Raw genomic sequence first — 14,860 nt, forward strand, 5'->3', positions numbered from 1 at the left:
AGTTGCCGGAAAATCTTCGAACATGTTCTCAAGTTTCGGAAATGTCTATCATTCATGGCATCACCTCAAGCAGTGACCGCGTTTACATCGTTGTCCTTCTCGAACAATTCTGTTACACAAGTGTGACCATTAGGTTTCTTTTTCAAAAATTTTCCTTGCGTTTTATCTTGGGGCTGCAGGTTGTACCTGTCTTGTCTGCGTACAGTCTTCAGCTTTTCACGAGTGTTATTCATAATGAATGGCAATTAAGAGGCGAAGATTAAGCCTGAGAGAGAGAATGAGACGGAGAATGATTACAAAACGCCACAATCTCCACGATAATCTTGGAGACCTTGTAACATTTCCTTTGCTTGGCGCACAACCTTTAAAAGGCCCGAGGGCATTGCTAGATACACACGTTCACGCTTACTAAATTATCTAAAATTGGTATTTGGCTATGTTTGACAATAGGGATAATTCATACCCGGCTTCACTTCCTTTCCTGCCACCAGCTTTATTTCACAGAAGTCCTTGTTGCAGAAGAAATGTTAAACTTAAACAATGCCACCTGATTAATACAAATACGGACTCGCGAGCTTTCTATGGTCTATGGCCAACAAAGAATCGCATTTTTCTCTTATGTATCATATTTTGCTAGATCCATCTGTCTTAGCTTCTACTGAATGAGTCTGATGAAGCGCTATTAGTTGAAACGTTAATGACACAAATCCGACTTTAAAATTTATTAATTCCAGTGCGGCAGCTGACTGAACTTTTCTTAAGAGCCGATCAATTTATGAGTTTTATTATCTGTTTTTTCCCTCAAATGTAATTCGTAATTGGAAATAAAATGTTGATATTAAACGAGTTTATATAATAAATCAGATGCGTGCTGATTTATATTTATGAAATTCAAGCAAAGCGAGTTTAATGTTACACTGGGAAAAAATGAAGAGAAAGTGACATAATTGTATTTATTAGCAGCTAAAAATTCCAAGTTTGCACCTCCATGTTTGAGGCTGTAACTCTGATTAACATACAATGATAGTGCAACTCCTAGAGCCCTGCGGCAGAGATGTGATTGCAAATGGGTTTCAACTCTTTTTTCTTCTGTTTCAGGTGAAAATATGGTTTCAAAATCGAAGAAGTAAATACAAAAAGATGATGAAGGCAGCCCAAGTCCCGGGAAGTACAAACAATAACGGAAATGCCGGCTCGCATTCGGGGCTCTTAGGCGGCAACGGAAACATTCCTTCGTCTAGTCCGGGACCTCAAGGTCAGAATATGATGCAAGGTAGGATTAAGCATGAAGGTAATCTATATTTTGTATACCTTTTTTACTAGAAAACAACTAGATCCAGGGTATTTTTGTGCGCGCTAAGGTCAAGCCTGTAGCGTTTTACTAACTGGCCCCGCACTTGTCAAGAGGTTGTCTTAGTAACGCTCCTTGAACGACGAAGTTTTAAAGGCTTGTTCCTAGGATTTTTCCACAATACTTGCATTCACACAACAAAGTTGAGATTTTATTGGCTTCGGTTAGTTCAGGTTACTGAAATAATAAAAAATAATTCAAGTATCTCATGGAATTAGCAAAAAATTTAAAAATCTAGTTTTTGCCCAGGTCTAGTCCACATTTATATCTGTCTGAATCCTGTTGTAACCAGTTTTAAGCCATATTTAGTTCAATCTTTGACTAATGGCCAATCTTAAATCAGGTTTATTCCAGTTTTCATTGTAGTTTACTCCAGTTTTAAGGCAGATTGAATTCTGTTTTAATCAGGTTAGTTCAGTTTTTCTTTATCTATGTACCCCGTTGAAGTATAATTAATTCACTCTCAGCTTATTTGACCTTAAGCCCCTTTGAGTTTTGTGTGACGACCACTTTATTAAACGTCGTATAAATCGCCTTGTCCTCCAGCTCTATTTTTTGCTTTGAGTATGAGCACCAAATAATCCGAATATGCTGATGAATGGAGTCCTCTTTCTATATATTCGTCCAAAGTCTAGAAAAGAAAATATAGATGTTCCTTAAGGCTGGGCCTAAGGCTGATCGCATGTTCTAGGGGGGATCATCAGATACATCAACATCTGTGCTTTTTCAAGCGCTTCTACAATATACAAGGTGTAAATGAAATAGGGGGGCGTATTTTAATAACTAATTTTACATTCGAAGATATGAAGGAAGGTAAGTATAAACGTGGATCCGCAAAGGTCTCCTAAGGGAGCTACGGCCCTTTGAAGGTGGTCCCCAAGAAATGCGGAATGGCATGCGGAACCATGGGGGGAATTACATTTACTTGCCATATTCTTATATTGAACTTTTATGACAATTTGACGTCGGAATATGAATTCTTGTTTAAAATTACATAGAAAAAGTACTTTTGATAAATTGTCATAGATGAACCGTTCAAGACATATGCAGCTTTAAAGAAAACATTGCAAGGTGAGAGGCTGTTATTGGGTAGTGACATTTTTTATTGATTTTGAACTTGGTTTTTTAAACTTTTTTATCGTCTCATACCTTCTATCAAAAAAATAAGTTTTGTTTTGCTAGACAATTTCAGCTTCTCACCTTGTAATGTTTCTTTTAAGACAGCACATTTATTAAACGGTTCATTCTACGACAATTAATCAAAAGTACCTTTTCTATGTAATATTAGACAAGGCATCATACTCCGATGTCAAATTGTCATAAAAGTTAAATAACACAGGAATATATTAGGTAAATGTAGTTCCGCACGCTATTCCACATGTCTTAGGGGCCACTTTCGAAAGGCCGTAGCTTTCTTAGAAGGCTTTTGCGGACCCATGTTTATGCTAACTTTTCTTCATATTTTCGAACGTAAAATCAGTCTTTAAAATCTGTCCCTCTATTTCATTAACACCCTGTATAATTCATAGCCCCAGGGTGACCATAATTTTCATGATAGCCAACTCTCCGCTTGAATGTCACCGTTGATCTGCTGCTGACCTGAATGTATTTTTTTTTCATCTCTTTAGATCTTATTTCGAAATTATCAGTGTTTTATTGTTTTGCATCACTCGGTTTTTTAATTATTCACAGCATTTAATTCTCCTGTTTCCCCAGATCCGCCACTGTTTCCCCATCTTAAACTGATCAAAATTGTTGAATTAAAATAGTCGATTTTACAATTCAAATGTCTTGTAGTGGCGTGAGACTTATTGCGCCTTAAAGAGAGATTATTTATAATGTTATAAATTCCACATTTAACTGGCATGCCAATCGTGGGCATCACGAAACACAATTAGGCTTCTATAAACGTCTAATTAAGCAACAAATTGTCTAACAGCTCATTAATTTATAATTCATAGCAACAAACCTTTCTTAATCGGCGTGTCCCATCGTTGTTTTTCCATTGAAGAAAACGTTTAAGGGGCCATTACAAGGAACAAAATTGGTCAGCAGTTCCCGTTTGAGTTTTGGATATCTTTATGCAAATTTATTCACATTCTGTTTATTAGTGCTGAAATGAAAGTGTACAGGAAACTTAAAAATAGCAAAAATAACAAACTAACGAACAACCATTGAAGTGGAACCCAAAGAGAAGAGCCTGGTCTGGTTTACTTTGCTTATTTAACTTGGTCTGTTGCCCATGCATTTAGCACGGGAAAAGAGATTAATCATAATTATTTAACAGCCCGCAAATGTCATAAAAATACAATGTCGTTAATTAATTTTCGTTCAGTTTGGCTTCCCGGATGTAAAAGGTTGCAAATAAAGGGCAAAATTTTATAAATAAAAAATTAACATCAAAGTTTGGTGTCTTCCATCGATCTATACACGTAAACTTTTCACCCATGCGGCGATTTTTCCCCCAGCGCCATCTAGGAGTGTTCGAAATTACCTGATGAAGTTTTGTTTAGTTTGAGAACTCTCAACGTTGTCTGCAAATTTTGAGGTCATATGGCTTTTTTGTTTCAGGTGGTGGTTCCTCTAGTGGTTCCCCAGCCACAGGCGGCTACATGCAGCACCCAAGCCCGACGCCTAGTTCGACGCCGGGTTCGGACATCTCCGGCCAACCGGCGCCCAGCCCTGGGGCCGGATGGGATGTGAAGCCCCAGCAGCCCATTCACACCCATCCGCCGCACCCCACACCTCACCCACACCCTCCAACGCATAACTACCTCCCGCAATATTCGTGGTACCCAACGGATAATCCTGGTCTTTTAACGTAAGTACTTGTCAAATTATGTCAGGAAATCTTCCTTCACGTGTATATATCAGATCAAAATAGACGGTGTAAACTTAGTATTTTTCTCCAATTCAAGTGAATTCTAATCGCTACGTGGGGACAAAGCAGGTGGTGTAAACGCAATTAAAATATGGTATCGATTGTGACTTTACCACAGAACAATACAATGTTCATGGATATCGGGGGCAACATGGTAAAAATATGAATATATAGAATATTCAGAACTAAATTATATAAAAGACTATCTAAATTTTTAATATCGAAGCAAAAGTAAATAAATGTGGAAGGGTTGTCAAATGTATAATTTTGTCTAAATTAGTTCACTGTCGCAGTGAATCTTTCGGCATGGTTCTACACACGATTAGAATATCTGACAACATTGTCACACCACAAAGGGATGTAGGACGCTTAAAAGTTGTCAAATGTATCCTTTTTTTCTAGTTTTAAATGAATCTAGAAGACCAAGTATTCGCTAATACGATCTACACCACATCTAATGTAATAAATAATGAAAATAGTCGAGCGTTGTCAAATGTACTTTCCTTTATTGTAGTCCATTTTAGGAGACTGTAGAGGATGTTTACACAGTTCATCAAAAGCATTTTGACAAGATTTATCAAGAGTATTTTGACAAGATTTTAACTTGCAATAACTTATTTTTATCCAATTCAGGTTAGTTCAGTTGTCAAATGTCTTGATTTCAAATGAATTCAGTTGAGCTGCAAACTATTATGTCTGAAGTATTAAATCGTTAAATCTAAATTTTTTGGCGTTAAGTAGTTGCAATTCAACGGTGTAAACGTAGCAACGGAAGCAGAATATATTCCACAATTCGTTCCAGTGAACAATAAATAACCTTTACTCAAACCACAAAAAAACAACTTCCTCCATGAGGGATTTGCTCCAGAGAAAATAGGACCTAATAATTAAACCAACTATCTTTCAAAGGAATTTCCATTCCTGGATATAGACATATTTTTTGGATCACACCAAGGTTTCTTACCGTCTAGCAACATTGGAAATACCAAACGAAAACTGCTAAATTTAGTTATTTGACCATTGTCCTTAATTACTTACCTTTTATTTAGATATACCCACATGCGATAACACTAAAGTTGGAAATTCCATGGTTGGTTCACGAAAGCTATTAAATTATTTATAACAAAATAGACATATAAAATGACGCAAAATGTTATGTTTAGGAAAAAATACCAACTTAGCATTTCACTATGGTCATAAAACCGATAATCCAAGTCACTTCATTCACAAGCTTTAACAACTATCATAAACGAAGGTATATGTGGTTCCACGAGTGATAATTATTGTATTAAAAAAATCTACGTATAGCTTTACTAATAGGTATTGTCCTGTAATAGTAAAGTCCTAAGCAATAAGTTAAAATAACCAATACCTTGATGTTCTCTAAAAAAGCTAGCTCAACATGCTAAGAAAAATGTTAATTCATACTGTATCAGAGACGCAAGCACCTGTGGAACAACCTATACTTGACTACGTTCATCTTGTTGATAGGCACCGTTTGGTGCCAGAAAGCTAAAATTGAACAATTTAAGTGTTTATTCAAGTCTATCTTGTCTGAATAACTGCATAAAACACATAAAGAACATTTGACAAAGTCTATACTCGCGACTTGTACTACGTTTACTATCATAGGCGCGTGCATAAATTGTGTAAACTCATTCCTAATTTCTAGCTGAAGGAAATGGCATTATTATATGTTACAACGTTGCAGAATTTTGGATTATAGCATTGTGAAATACGCTCCAGACCAGAAATGTACATTTGGCAACATTTGAAATTGTTCTTGTACTTTTTCGTGTGTATATTTCCACTAGAGAAAAGTTGACAATGAACGAGCCGCGAACATTTGGCAACGTTTGCGCCTTCTATTTACAATAATTTGTGTCTTATCACAATGAGTGGCACAACTGAACATACTAGCATGTACTTACTTGAAAAAAGTGAATACATTTGACTACATCTACTCCCACTGTTTGCACTTTTTCGTGTCCTGTTCAAGTACGTTGCAGTGATGTCAAGTCATTTAAGATGCAACGTGAACATGGAAGTGGGTACATTTGACAACATTTACGCTTCCTGCTCCATGCAAATGTTTATCCGATATTAGTGAGGGTAAAATCACCTAAACTTATCAAATTGAATTAAATTGAAGAAGGTGGATACACTTGACAACATCTACTGTCTTCACTTGCTCTCTTGATGTTGTCTGAACATTCAAGTTTGTATAATATTTTGAGCTCACTTAGAACGCGACATGAACTGTGTAAACAGTATCTTCTGTACTGTTCGCAAATTTGAACTATAGAAAAGAGGTACATTTGACAACATATATCGCTTTTATTTGTACGATTAGGTGTTGTAAACATGTCTGAGCTCACTTAGTATCCGAAACAGAGCCAATAGACGTTCTAAGCTGTTACCTGTCGCATTGCGCTTGACTCATTTGTAATAAAATAACCGTTACTTTTGTTTGATTTTAAGTGACTGGAAGTAATTAATTTCTTAATTATTCTAAACTGCCTTGGGGTTTCATTACAAAAAACATTATTTTTGTTGGCCCTAAGAGTCCTATTAAAAGGTTTTTTCGGACCAAATATTTCCAGTAAGCGTTATCGTTGTGTTATCTTGGCATTCGCGTTTCAATTAAAGTCTTTCTAATGCCTTTAAATTGTATTCGAAATTTTGTTAATAATAAATAAGCTAAAAATGAGGTTACATTTCCGAAGCACTATCTAAGCCCGTAACAAAGGCAATTTCATTTCAAATCGAAATACGACTTCTACACCCCGAAGTCACTAAATAGAAAATGCGGATCGTTAATATTTTAATAACTCAGGTTACAAGTAGTTTCCTGATTTACCGGCAACGTGTTATTTCGCTGTCTTAGAATCGTGAAAAGCGGCATTTATATCATATAATATTCAAACCTGGGTTATTCTTTTTCACCGTTTCCAAGCCCACGGTATACAGTGTTTTTTCCTTCTAGTTTCTGTTTAATGAAAACATTTTTCAATTAGAAACCCTTTGCGTGAGGTCTGATCATGCACTAACGTGAAATAATGACGTCATCTGGAGTGCGTTGAAAGAAAAAAATTTAAATTCCGCTTTGAGGTCGTTTTTTTTAGGACAAAGTAATAATTTATGTTTAAGTATGTGGTTAGTTATTTTCCGACGTAAGTATTAGACATTGCGCAGGGGCAAAGGATAAAAACTAATAACTATTTATAGGCACGATGCGATTCGCACATTTTTTTAATTTTAAAATAAACTATGTATTGTTTTCGAATAAGTGAACATTACATAGTTGTCACATATTTTTTGTTGCGTTTTCACACAGATACCAAATAACCTATGCACTGTTCCCATTCTTACCATTTGAGCTTGGAATAAGTATCTTTAATTCGTATTAGAGTCCCTATTTCCAAGATTATAAAGGAAAAAATGGTCTTTAAAACCATATAAAAATCACAGCCAATCGTTTTAGGTCTTATCAGTTCTGTTCATTTCGAGTCAATAAAGAGCAAGCAAAAATCGGCAATGCCAACGGCAAGTGTGTTGACCCTGCAGGAAAATATTTCACTAGCGTCATCTGCCGTCTCCTTCTTCAAAACACTCGAAGACTAAGTCTTCTAGTGTTTTCTCTGGAAGATTATTAGGCAATCAGGAATACGTTGATGGTATTTCCGCAAAATTTCACGAGCATTCAAATAGAAAAGAAACAGGATGTTGGTCAAGCCAGCGACACGTGTTTCTACTTATTGGTTTCATCAGGCAGGTGTATGTACAAAGTCGAACACACACATCATAGGACATTTGTCTGAAGACATACGCACATGTGGGTGTGAAAGGGATGGAACAAGAAAAGGGCATTGAAACCACCAGGCAGGCGTCGGCTCTGTCGTTTTGTGGATGCTCACAAAATAGTTCCATCTGCTGAAAATTCATCTAGGATCTCCAGGGAGCATTTTTACGGGCTCCTGCTGTAGCTAACCAACCGTGGAAAATTTAAAATATGAAAGCGCTTGCGCAGATCACTGGACATGTTAAGAAAGTGTTGATGGCATTACCGCAAAGTCTCGTGAGCAACAAGTAGAAAGGAAAGGGGATATCCTGGAAATTACACGACTTTATGTTTCTTTTTTTATATTTATATATAGCATGCAAGATGATGTAATTAGTCAGATAAAACCACACGATCTAGAAAGACTAGACCTTAAAATTGGCTATCTTTTTTAAATGGAGGGCTGTCATATGTTAGTACTCTTATGACGTCATTTTGTCGAAAGATAAATACCGGCCTAATTAGCGCATATATTAGTCTGATTTCGCCGTCATTGGCCTAATTTGCCGAAAGAGGCGGACAAAACAAATGTTTATCCTTGAGGTATAAATAATGTGTATAGATTGCATTAAAATTACCCGATACTCTGTTTACTAAGTACTTTACAAGTACGTACCCTCACTGATCATGTGATACAGAACGATATCATTGCGCAGAACAGTTGCCTCTTGTCAATTTTATTCATTAATGGGAACGAAAAATTACCGATGAGGGCGCTTCGAAGGCAAATCGAGAAAAGCTAGTGACCAAACAGCTGTAAGGTGAAATTTAACATAAAAGTTACTGGCTTTATTCGCCTCGGCATCTGCTCACCAGGAGTCGCATGCATTTTTGGAGTTCCCAAAGCGCTTTCGTCACCCAGTATGCAACTCACAGCTCGAATCACTAACCGTTTTAGTTACGGACTGTATGTCCTGTCGGAATTTCTGTTTGATCATATAGGAATAACATGCTAAGTATGCTAAGCAATCTGAGAATTTTCTGGGAGTTTCCGACCGTAGAATACACAGTTACGTCATCTGTCAGATGGAGTCGCACTACTTAATGCAGTCCTTACGTGATCCAGTATGCTCGTCGTGGCTAGGGTAGTATATGCTTTTATATAATTTGATGGGTAGGGAGAGGGGGGCACGCAACGCCGCAACACTTCCTGTTTGCACTTTAAGTTACCTGCGACCTAATAGACGAAATTTAGAGTATTTTTTCTTTGTTGCAGGGTCTGGCCAGCAGTTTAATGTATCCGGCAGCTTAGTAAATAATTGGAAACTTAAGAGAGGACAATTTCTCTGTCAACAAAGAAGAAACCTGTGACCAGTGATTGTGTATACGTTATTCATATTGTTGTTGAATTTTGTTGTTTTCCATTCCTTGCGTAATGTAACATATTGGCGTGTAGATCTCAGATGGCGTGAATGTAAATATTATCCTTATTTTTACATGGCATTTTGCAGGAAAAGCGGCTTCGTAGCGCTTTCGGTGCTAGTAACGTGTGTTTGCTGGGAAATGTTGCCAAACCTCCTGCAAATGCCGAGAGATATCGTAGTCCACGAACCTATTTCGATTTATTTAGGGGTAATAACTTGGTGCAATATGTATCTTTTAATTTTTGATGAATGAGTTTCTTGAACATCTGAGCCCTGATGGCACCAGGACGAAGATCACGTGCAACCATAGGCTTTCAAACCGGTTTCCGTGCTAATTAGTTCCGTAATTTTGACCTTTAGATTAATTTTGGGGTAAACACTGACGAAAAACGCAAGCAAGAGTATGGATTAAGCTGTATGCCAAAGAGAAGCTTTTGATTTCGTGCCCGAACTATGTTTCTGCCCAAACTATCGGCAACGCTGTCGATAATTGATGACGTCACTTGGTATTCCAATTTTTGAGAAATTCATTTTTTTGTTGCTTTAAATTCCCTTAAGTCCTGTCGTAGTAGAAATGAATTAGGTATACCCGGTAATGGAATTATAAATATTGTCTATACTGGAGGGCTTGTCATTAGTGGCAAGGTTAAATAACTGATAGTTATTTAGTGATACCTGTAATATATTATTAAATATTATAAAACAAATGTTGATGAATGATGGCGAGTGTAAGACAAATTATGTACCTTATGTAAAGTGTTTTTAATTAATGATTGCGTCTTAAAAATAAAACTAGCAGGAGATTATAATATTGAGAATAAAATAGATTTCTAAATGTATAAAGTAAAATAAAAATGTAATTTATACTTTGAAGTCGTCTCATTTTAAATCCTTTCGTCATACGATGGATCATGTATTGCCGTTCTGCTCTTGGCGGGTAATTACCTCGACCGAAATTATGTGGACGAGACGTTATAACATCACAGAAGCATTAATCACTTATAGTTAAGCAATGAACGTGTTAATCTTCAAGTTGTAGCCCGCAGAAGGGAGAAAATCGTTAAGCGCCAGGCGTAGCTGAAAACGAAAAAAATCGAACTGGAACCACTTTTTCTTTGCCAAGTAAATCTGGTTGGTACGGTGACTATTAGGGAAAAAAAGGCCCGAGCAATAATTGCTCAAATCTTCCTTCGCTTAAGTCGTAAATCATCATAATTTGCTGAGCTGGATTAACCTTTGCTCCGTTAACAACGTCTAGCAGACACCGGTGTCTGCCTTTGCCTTGCAGTAGAATTTTCGACCAGGAGGCCAGAGACGAAGCTCTATCGTAATTTTTAGCTAAAATGTCTGCTGTAGCTCTGTGAGCTGAAATTGGGATGTTATTGGGCCGTAGCAGTCACTACAAGAATAGAACTCACTCTACGATCGTTCCTTGGTCCAGGTATTGAAGTAAGCCGCACTTTGAAGTCAGATACAACAAAATGTTAGCAGACACGGGGGTCTGTTGTAGTAGTGAGCAGACACCGGTGTCCGCCACAACACCCATTGTGTTGGTGAGAATCAACATTGTCTTAAGGGCGGTTTCCTCGGAAATTCTCCAGGTTTGTTTAATTCTATGTATGCTAAAGCTGTTTTGAGATTTTTTTGAATTTCCACTGATTATTCTCAAATTTCCTAAACTAAGCTATTAAAGCGAATTAAAAAAATGCGCCATCCTAGCCCTAAGAAGATTTTTTTCTAGGAATTTCCTTGTGAGCTAATTTATGAATCCAAATCTTGGTTTCTGGAATTTCTTAAGAAATTGACATTTACTTCTCAAAAGATTTTGAACCTTCCTCGACTTATTAACAAGCAGTGCTATGAAGTGTCCTCAAGCCATTCTCAAATTTCCAAAGAGTAGCTCGACAAATTTTCAGGATAAAATCTTCTTAGACTCAACAATAGTGGTTTCCTGAAGTGTTCGTTCATTTCCTCAGATTCGGAGGTTCGCTTACTTCACACATGGCGAATGATAACATTACTTGGAAATATTTATTCAGATTATTTTCAAATATCTTAAGAAATATTCACTTCCTTCTAGGAAGAGGACCTTGATCTTCCAGAGATAGGGACCAATTTCTCGCATATTTTCCCCAGTTCTGGTGTAAGCAGGCCTATTTATATATATGATAATTACTACTCGTTGATTTTCTGAGATATCGATAGAATGTTCTAAATTTTTTTAAAAGCACTTTTTCCATTCTTACTAGAGAATTTTGCATTCTCCACATGCGATAAATGAAAATCTCTCAAGTGATCTTCGTATAGCTCTGCGTAAGTCTGTGCGCTGAAATGGCTCCCGCCAATGCGCAATCATGAGCGCGCGCATGCCTACAGTATAAATACGATGGAGTATTCAGTTACAGTTTCAGTCATTATCACAAACACTGGACGTCGCTTTGCCCCTTGCCTCGTCGCAGATGCGAACGAAATTTCAGGAAAAATTGAACGCACTCTTCAAAACGGAAATATCCAAAAAATATTTTAGAATATCATTTGACCGGCTGTGAAAGCCTTAGGAGTTAACGAGTAATTATTGAAAATACTTAAAGACTTTTTTAGGAGCTGGTTACCCGAACTTTAGGGAAGAATACGTGTCTCTATTCTCAAGAAAAGTTGAGAGGATTGCTGAAAATGTCTCAAGTTGTCCTTCCAGCAGGCATATGCAATTTTCTCATCTATGCTCCAAGTACTTAGAGGTTTTCAATATTATTCTTAGATTTTGTAAAAAAATTATCATTTATATTCTTGACAAATAGTATTTTTTTTGTGAATTTTCCCAACTTTTCTTCACAAATATTTTTGCCAATTAGGTACAGAAATTTACTCAAATTCTTTAGAAGAGAATCTGCATATATCCTTGAGAAATACTAATAACAAGAAGTTGTTTTAAACCATTTTTCCGCGTATTTTTAAATTGCTCATGTATGGGCTGGTCATTACATAGATACTCTCGGATATATATTCTAGATTACTTCAAAATTTGTAAAAACTGTTATTCTCTTTTTATTACGTTGAGACCGTAATTTTGTTCAATTATCTCTAATTATGTTCGCAGATTTGTATATGTTTTACGTCAGTATTCTCAATTAGATTTAGTTACATTTGTTTCGTTTTTCGTGGGCATTAAATTTCTTTAAAAAATCTCTGTTTACTGGAAACTTTCACGGGATATTTTCAAACTACTTTGCTCCGCCCAAATTAAGCAAGATACATTACAGTTGCCAAATATTTTTTGACATATTATTTTGAAATTTTGTAACGTGCGACTTTTTTCAGTTCCTGTTACGCCCAAATTTCCAAAAATTTCTCAGATTTCTAGAGGCCTTCGGCTATTCTCAAATTACATCGATGCGACCAAAGGTCTTTTCGGACTACGCTCCTGTTTTAGTTTTACGGAAACTATTTTTCAGGTACTTAAGATATTCACAAGATATGTCCAAGTGTGGATCAGTTATTGTAATATTGAAATTTCGCAGAATTTGTCACATTTTCTTGGAGTTTCTTAAGAATTTCCCTCAAAGAAGCTCTACATGCTAAAACCAGGGAGGTTCCGGTAGTTTCAATTCCTGCAACTCTCCAAGGTTTCCAATGTTGTTTAGGATTGTTACCATCTAGGATAAACTATTTCCCTGTTTTGTTTTTAAATATATTCTGGGATTCTCAAGGATTGTCCATAAGATATAAAACACGCGAAATAGGTATATTACAAAGTACCCAATATCTTTCATAAATGCCGTCAGAGGCTTAATACCCATGAGCGGGTCAGCCTAATTGTTGCAGAGGTCATATCATTTGTAATGCTTAAGCTTTGTTTATAAACCATATAGTGTGGCTTAAATTGTACGCACGTTTATTTCGTCTTGGGAAGTCGAAAAGGATGTTGTAGGATACAACAATAGGTTTAAACTAGGGCAATAATTATCTACTTAAGTTCTAATAGAAGTTAAGTGTCTAAGTCATACAGGATTTCTGCTAAGAGATCGCTACGAAGGTAAACACGGGGGATTCTTCATAGTTTTCATCAGATATGAACATTCAAGTTGAAATTATTTGCACAAACTCCATTTTGCAATTGTCTTATCTGTGGCTGAATTATTTCAATTATGGTGAGATTTTCTCGCTTGCGAGAATTGCATTGATCAGGACCGCCATCTGTTAGCGCTTACTGAAAACGGTAAGACATGTTTCAGGAGATGTCGCGACAATATTTTCCACTTCATGTACACAAAAAGACAAGAAGTGAGTCTTTCAATTTGGAGCGAATTTAAATCTTTCATTTTTTCCGATTGCTCGTTAAAGTTTAAAACATCAGGAATGCGAATTAATTTGAAATCTGGCAACATCGAGCAAGACTTCGCGAATGACACAAACAAAAGCGAAGGGTAGCGTTGCCAAATCGACGTGATTTTTCCGATATTTCCGAAATGTCGAAATCGATTACTTTGTATGAACGCAAATTATCTGTTGCTCTCGCCTTGTGAAGGTGGAAATTTGATGCGACTTTGATTTTAAAAGAAAGTTTAGAGCTAAATAGGGCATTCTATTAACGTTAGAGAAAGTGAGTTAATTTCGAGAAATTCCAGTTTCTGAGGTATATTATTATTAGCTTGTGGGAGACTCAGAAATCTCTTGAGAAAGTTGAAAATAATCTGAAGAAATACTTGAAACATCTTGAAATTATTCGATTATATAACTACATAGTTAAAGAATTCGGAAAAAAATGTGAAGGCATCTCAAGAAGTATAATTTCTGAGCCATCTGAGGAATCTTTTGTGAGAATCAAAAAAGTGACCGGTAAAAAACTTAAGAATAATCTGATGCGACCTGAGACCGTGGAACGTCTTGGCAGTAGTCGATCGTACCTCTTGAGAATATAAATTAATAATCCTGAAACATCGTGAGAGAATCTGAAGAATCTGAAGATATCACTATTTCTGAGCCTTAATACGCTTTTTCATCATATAAATAATTCACAAAAAAGAATCCTCATGTTTTTTAGGAATATGCATTCCCAAGGAATTTGAGAGTTCTCTTTGATAGTTTGATTGACAAATCGGATGAAAATAGAAGTTCACGAGCTTCAGCTGGATATTCGTATAATTTACTACTAGATGGTGCACAAGGAGGAGTCTCAATGATGTGCCATCTGTTGGGGGCAATGCTACTGACTATGCAGCTGAAGCTGCCAAAGAGGAAACTTATCCCATAAAAAAATTTGATAAAAAAAATTCTGAGATAAGTCAAACGATTTGAACTTAAAAAATTCTGGAGATAAGAAGTTATTGGCAAATGTTAGGATATATAAGATATGAGATTACTACGTCTGCCTAACAGGAGAAAATTCTCTGCTGAGAATTAGATGAAAAAGCGATTTAGAGGGA

At 36.4% G+C, this 14,860-nt stretch overlaps 1 protein-coding gene across 3 annotated transcripts in view; it reads left to right on the plus strand.

Annotated features, from left to right (window-relative positions):
- Positions 1 to 10,303, plus strand: part of LOC136411128 (homeotic protein distal-less-like) — a 58,080-nt gene extending 47,777 nt beyond the window's left edge. The window contains exons 3-5 of one of the 3 annotated variants that reach the window (XM_066393578.1): positions 1,099 to 1,291; positions 3,923 to 4,172; positions 9,290 to 10,303. In XM_066393578.1, coding sequence (XP_066249675.1) covers positions 1,099 to 1,291; positions 3,923 to 4,172; positions 9,290 to 9,308 — 462 coding nt within the window. In that variant the 3' untranslated portion in view covers positions 9,309 to 10,303. The remainder of the gene's footprint in view (positions 1 to 1,098; positions 1,292 to 3,922; positions 4,173 to 9,289) is intronic. The other 2 variants (XM_066393579.1, XM_066393580.1) reach the window with 2 other exon arrangements.
- Positions 10,304 to 14,860: the final 4,557 nt, after the last annotated feature.

This window comes from Euwallacea similis, chromosome 9 (assembly GCF_039881205.1).
Source record: "Euwallacea similis isolate ESF13 chromosome 9, ESF131.1, whole genome shotgun sequence".
Lineage (NCBI taxonomy): Eukaryota > Metazoa > Arthropoda > Insecta > Coleoptera > Curculionidae > Euwallacea > Euwallacea similis.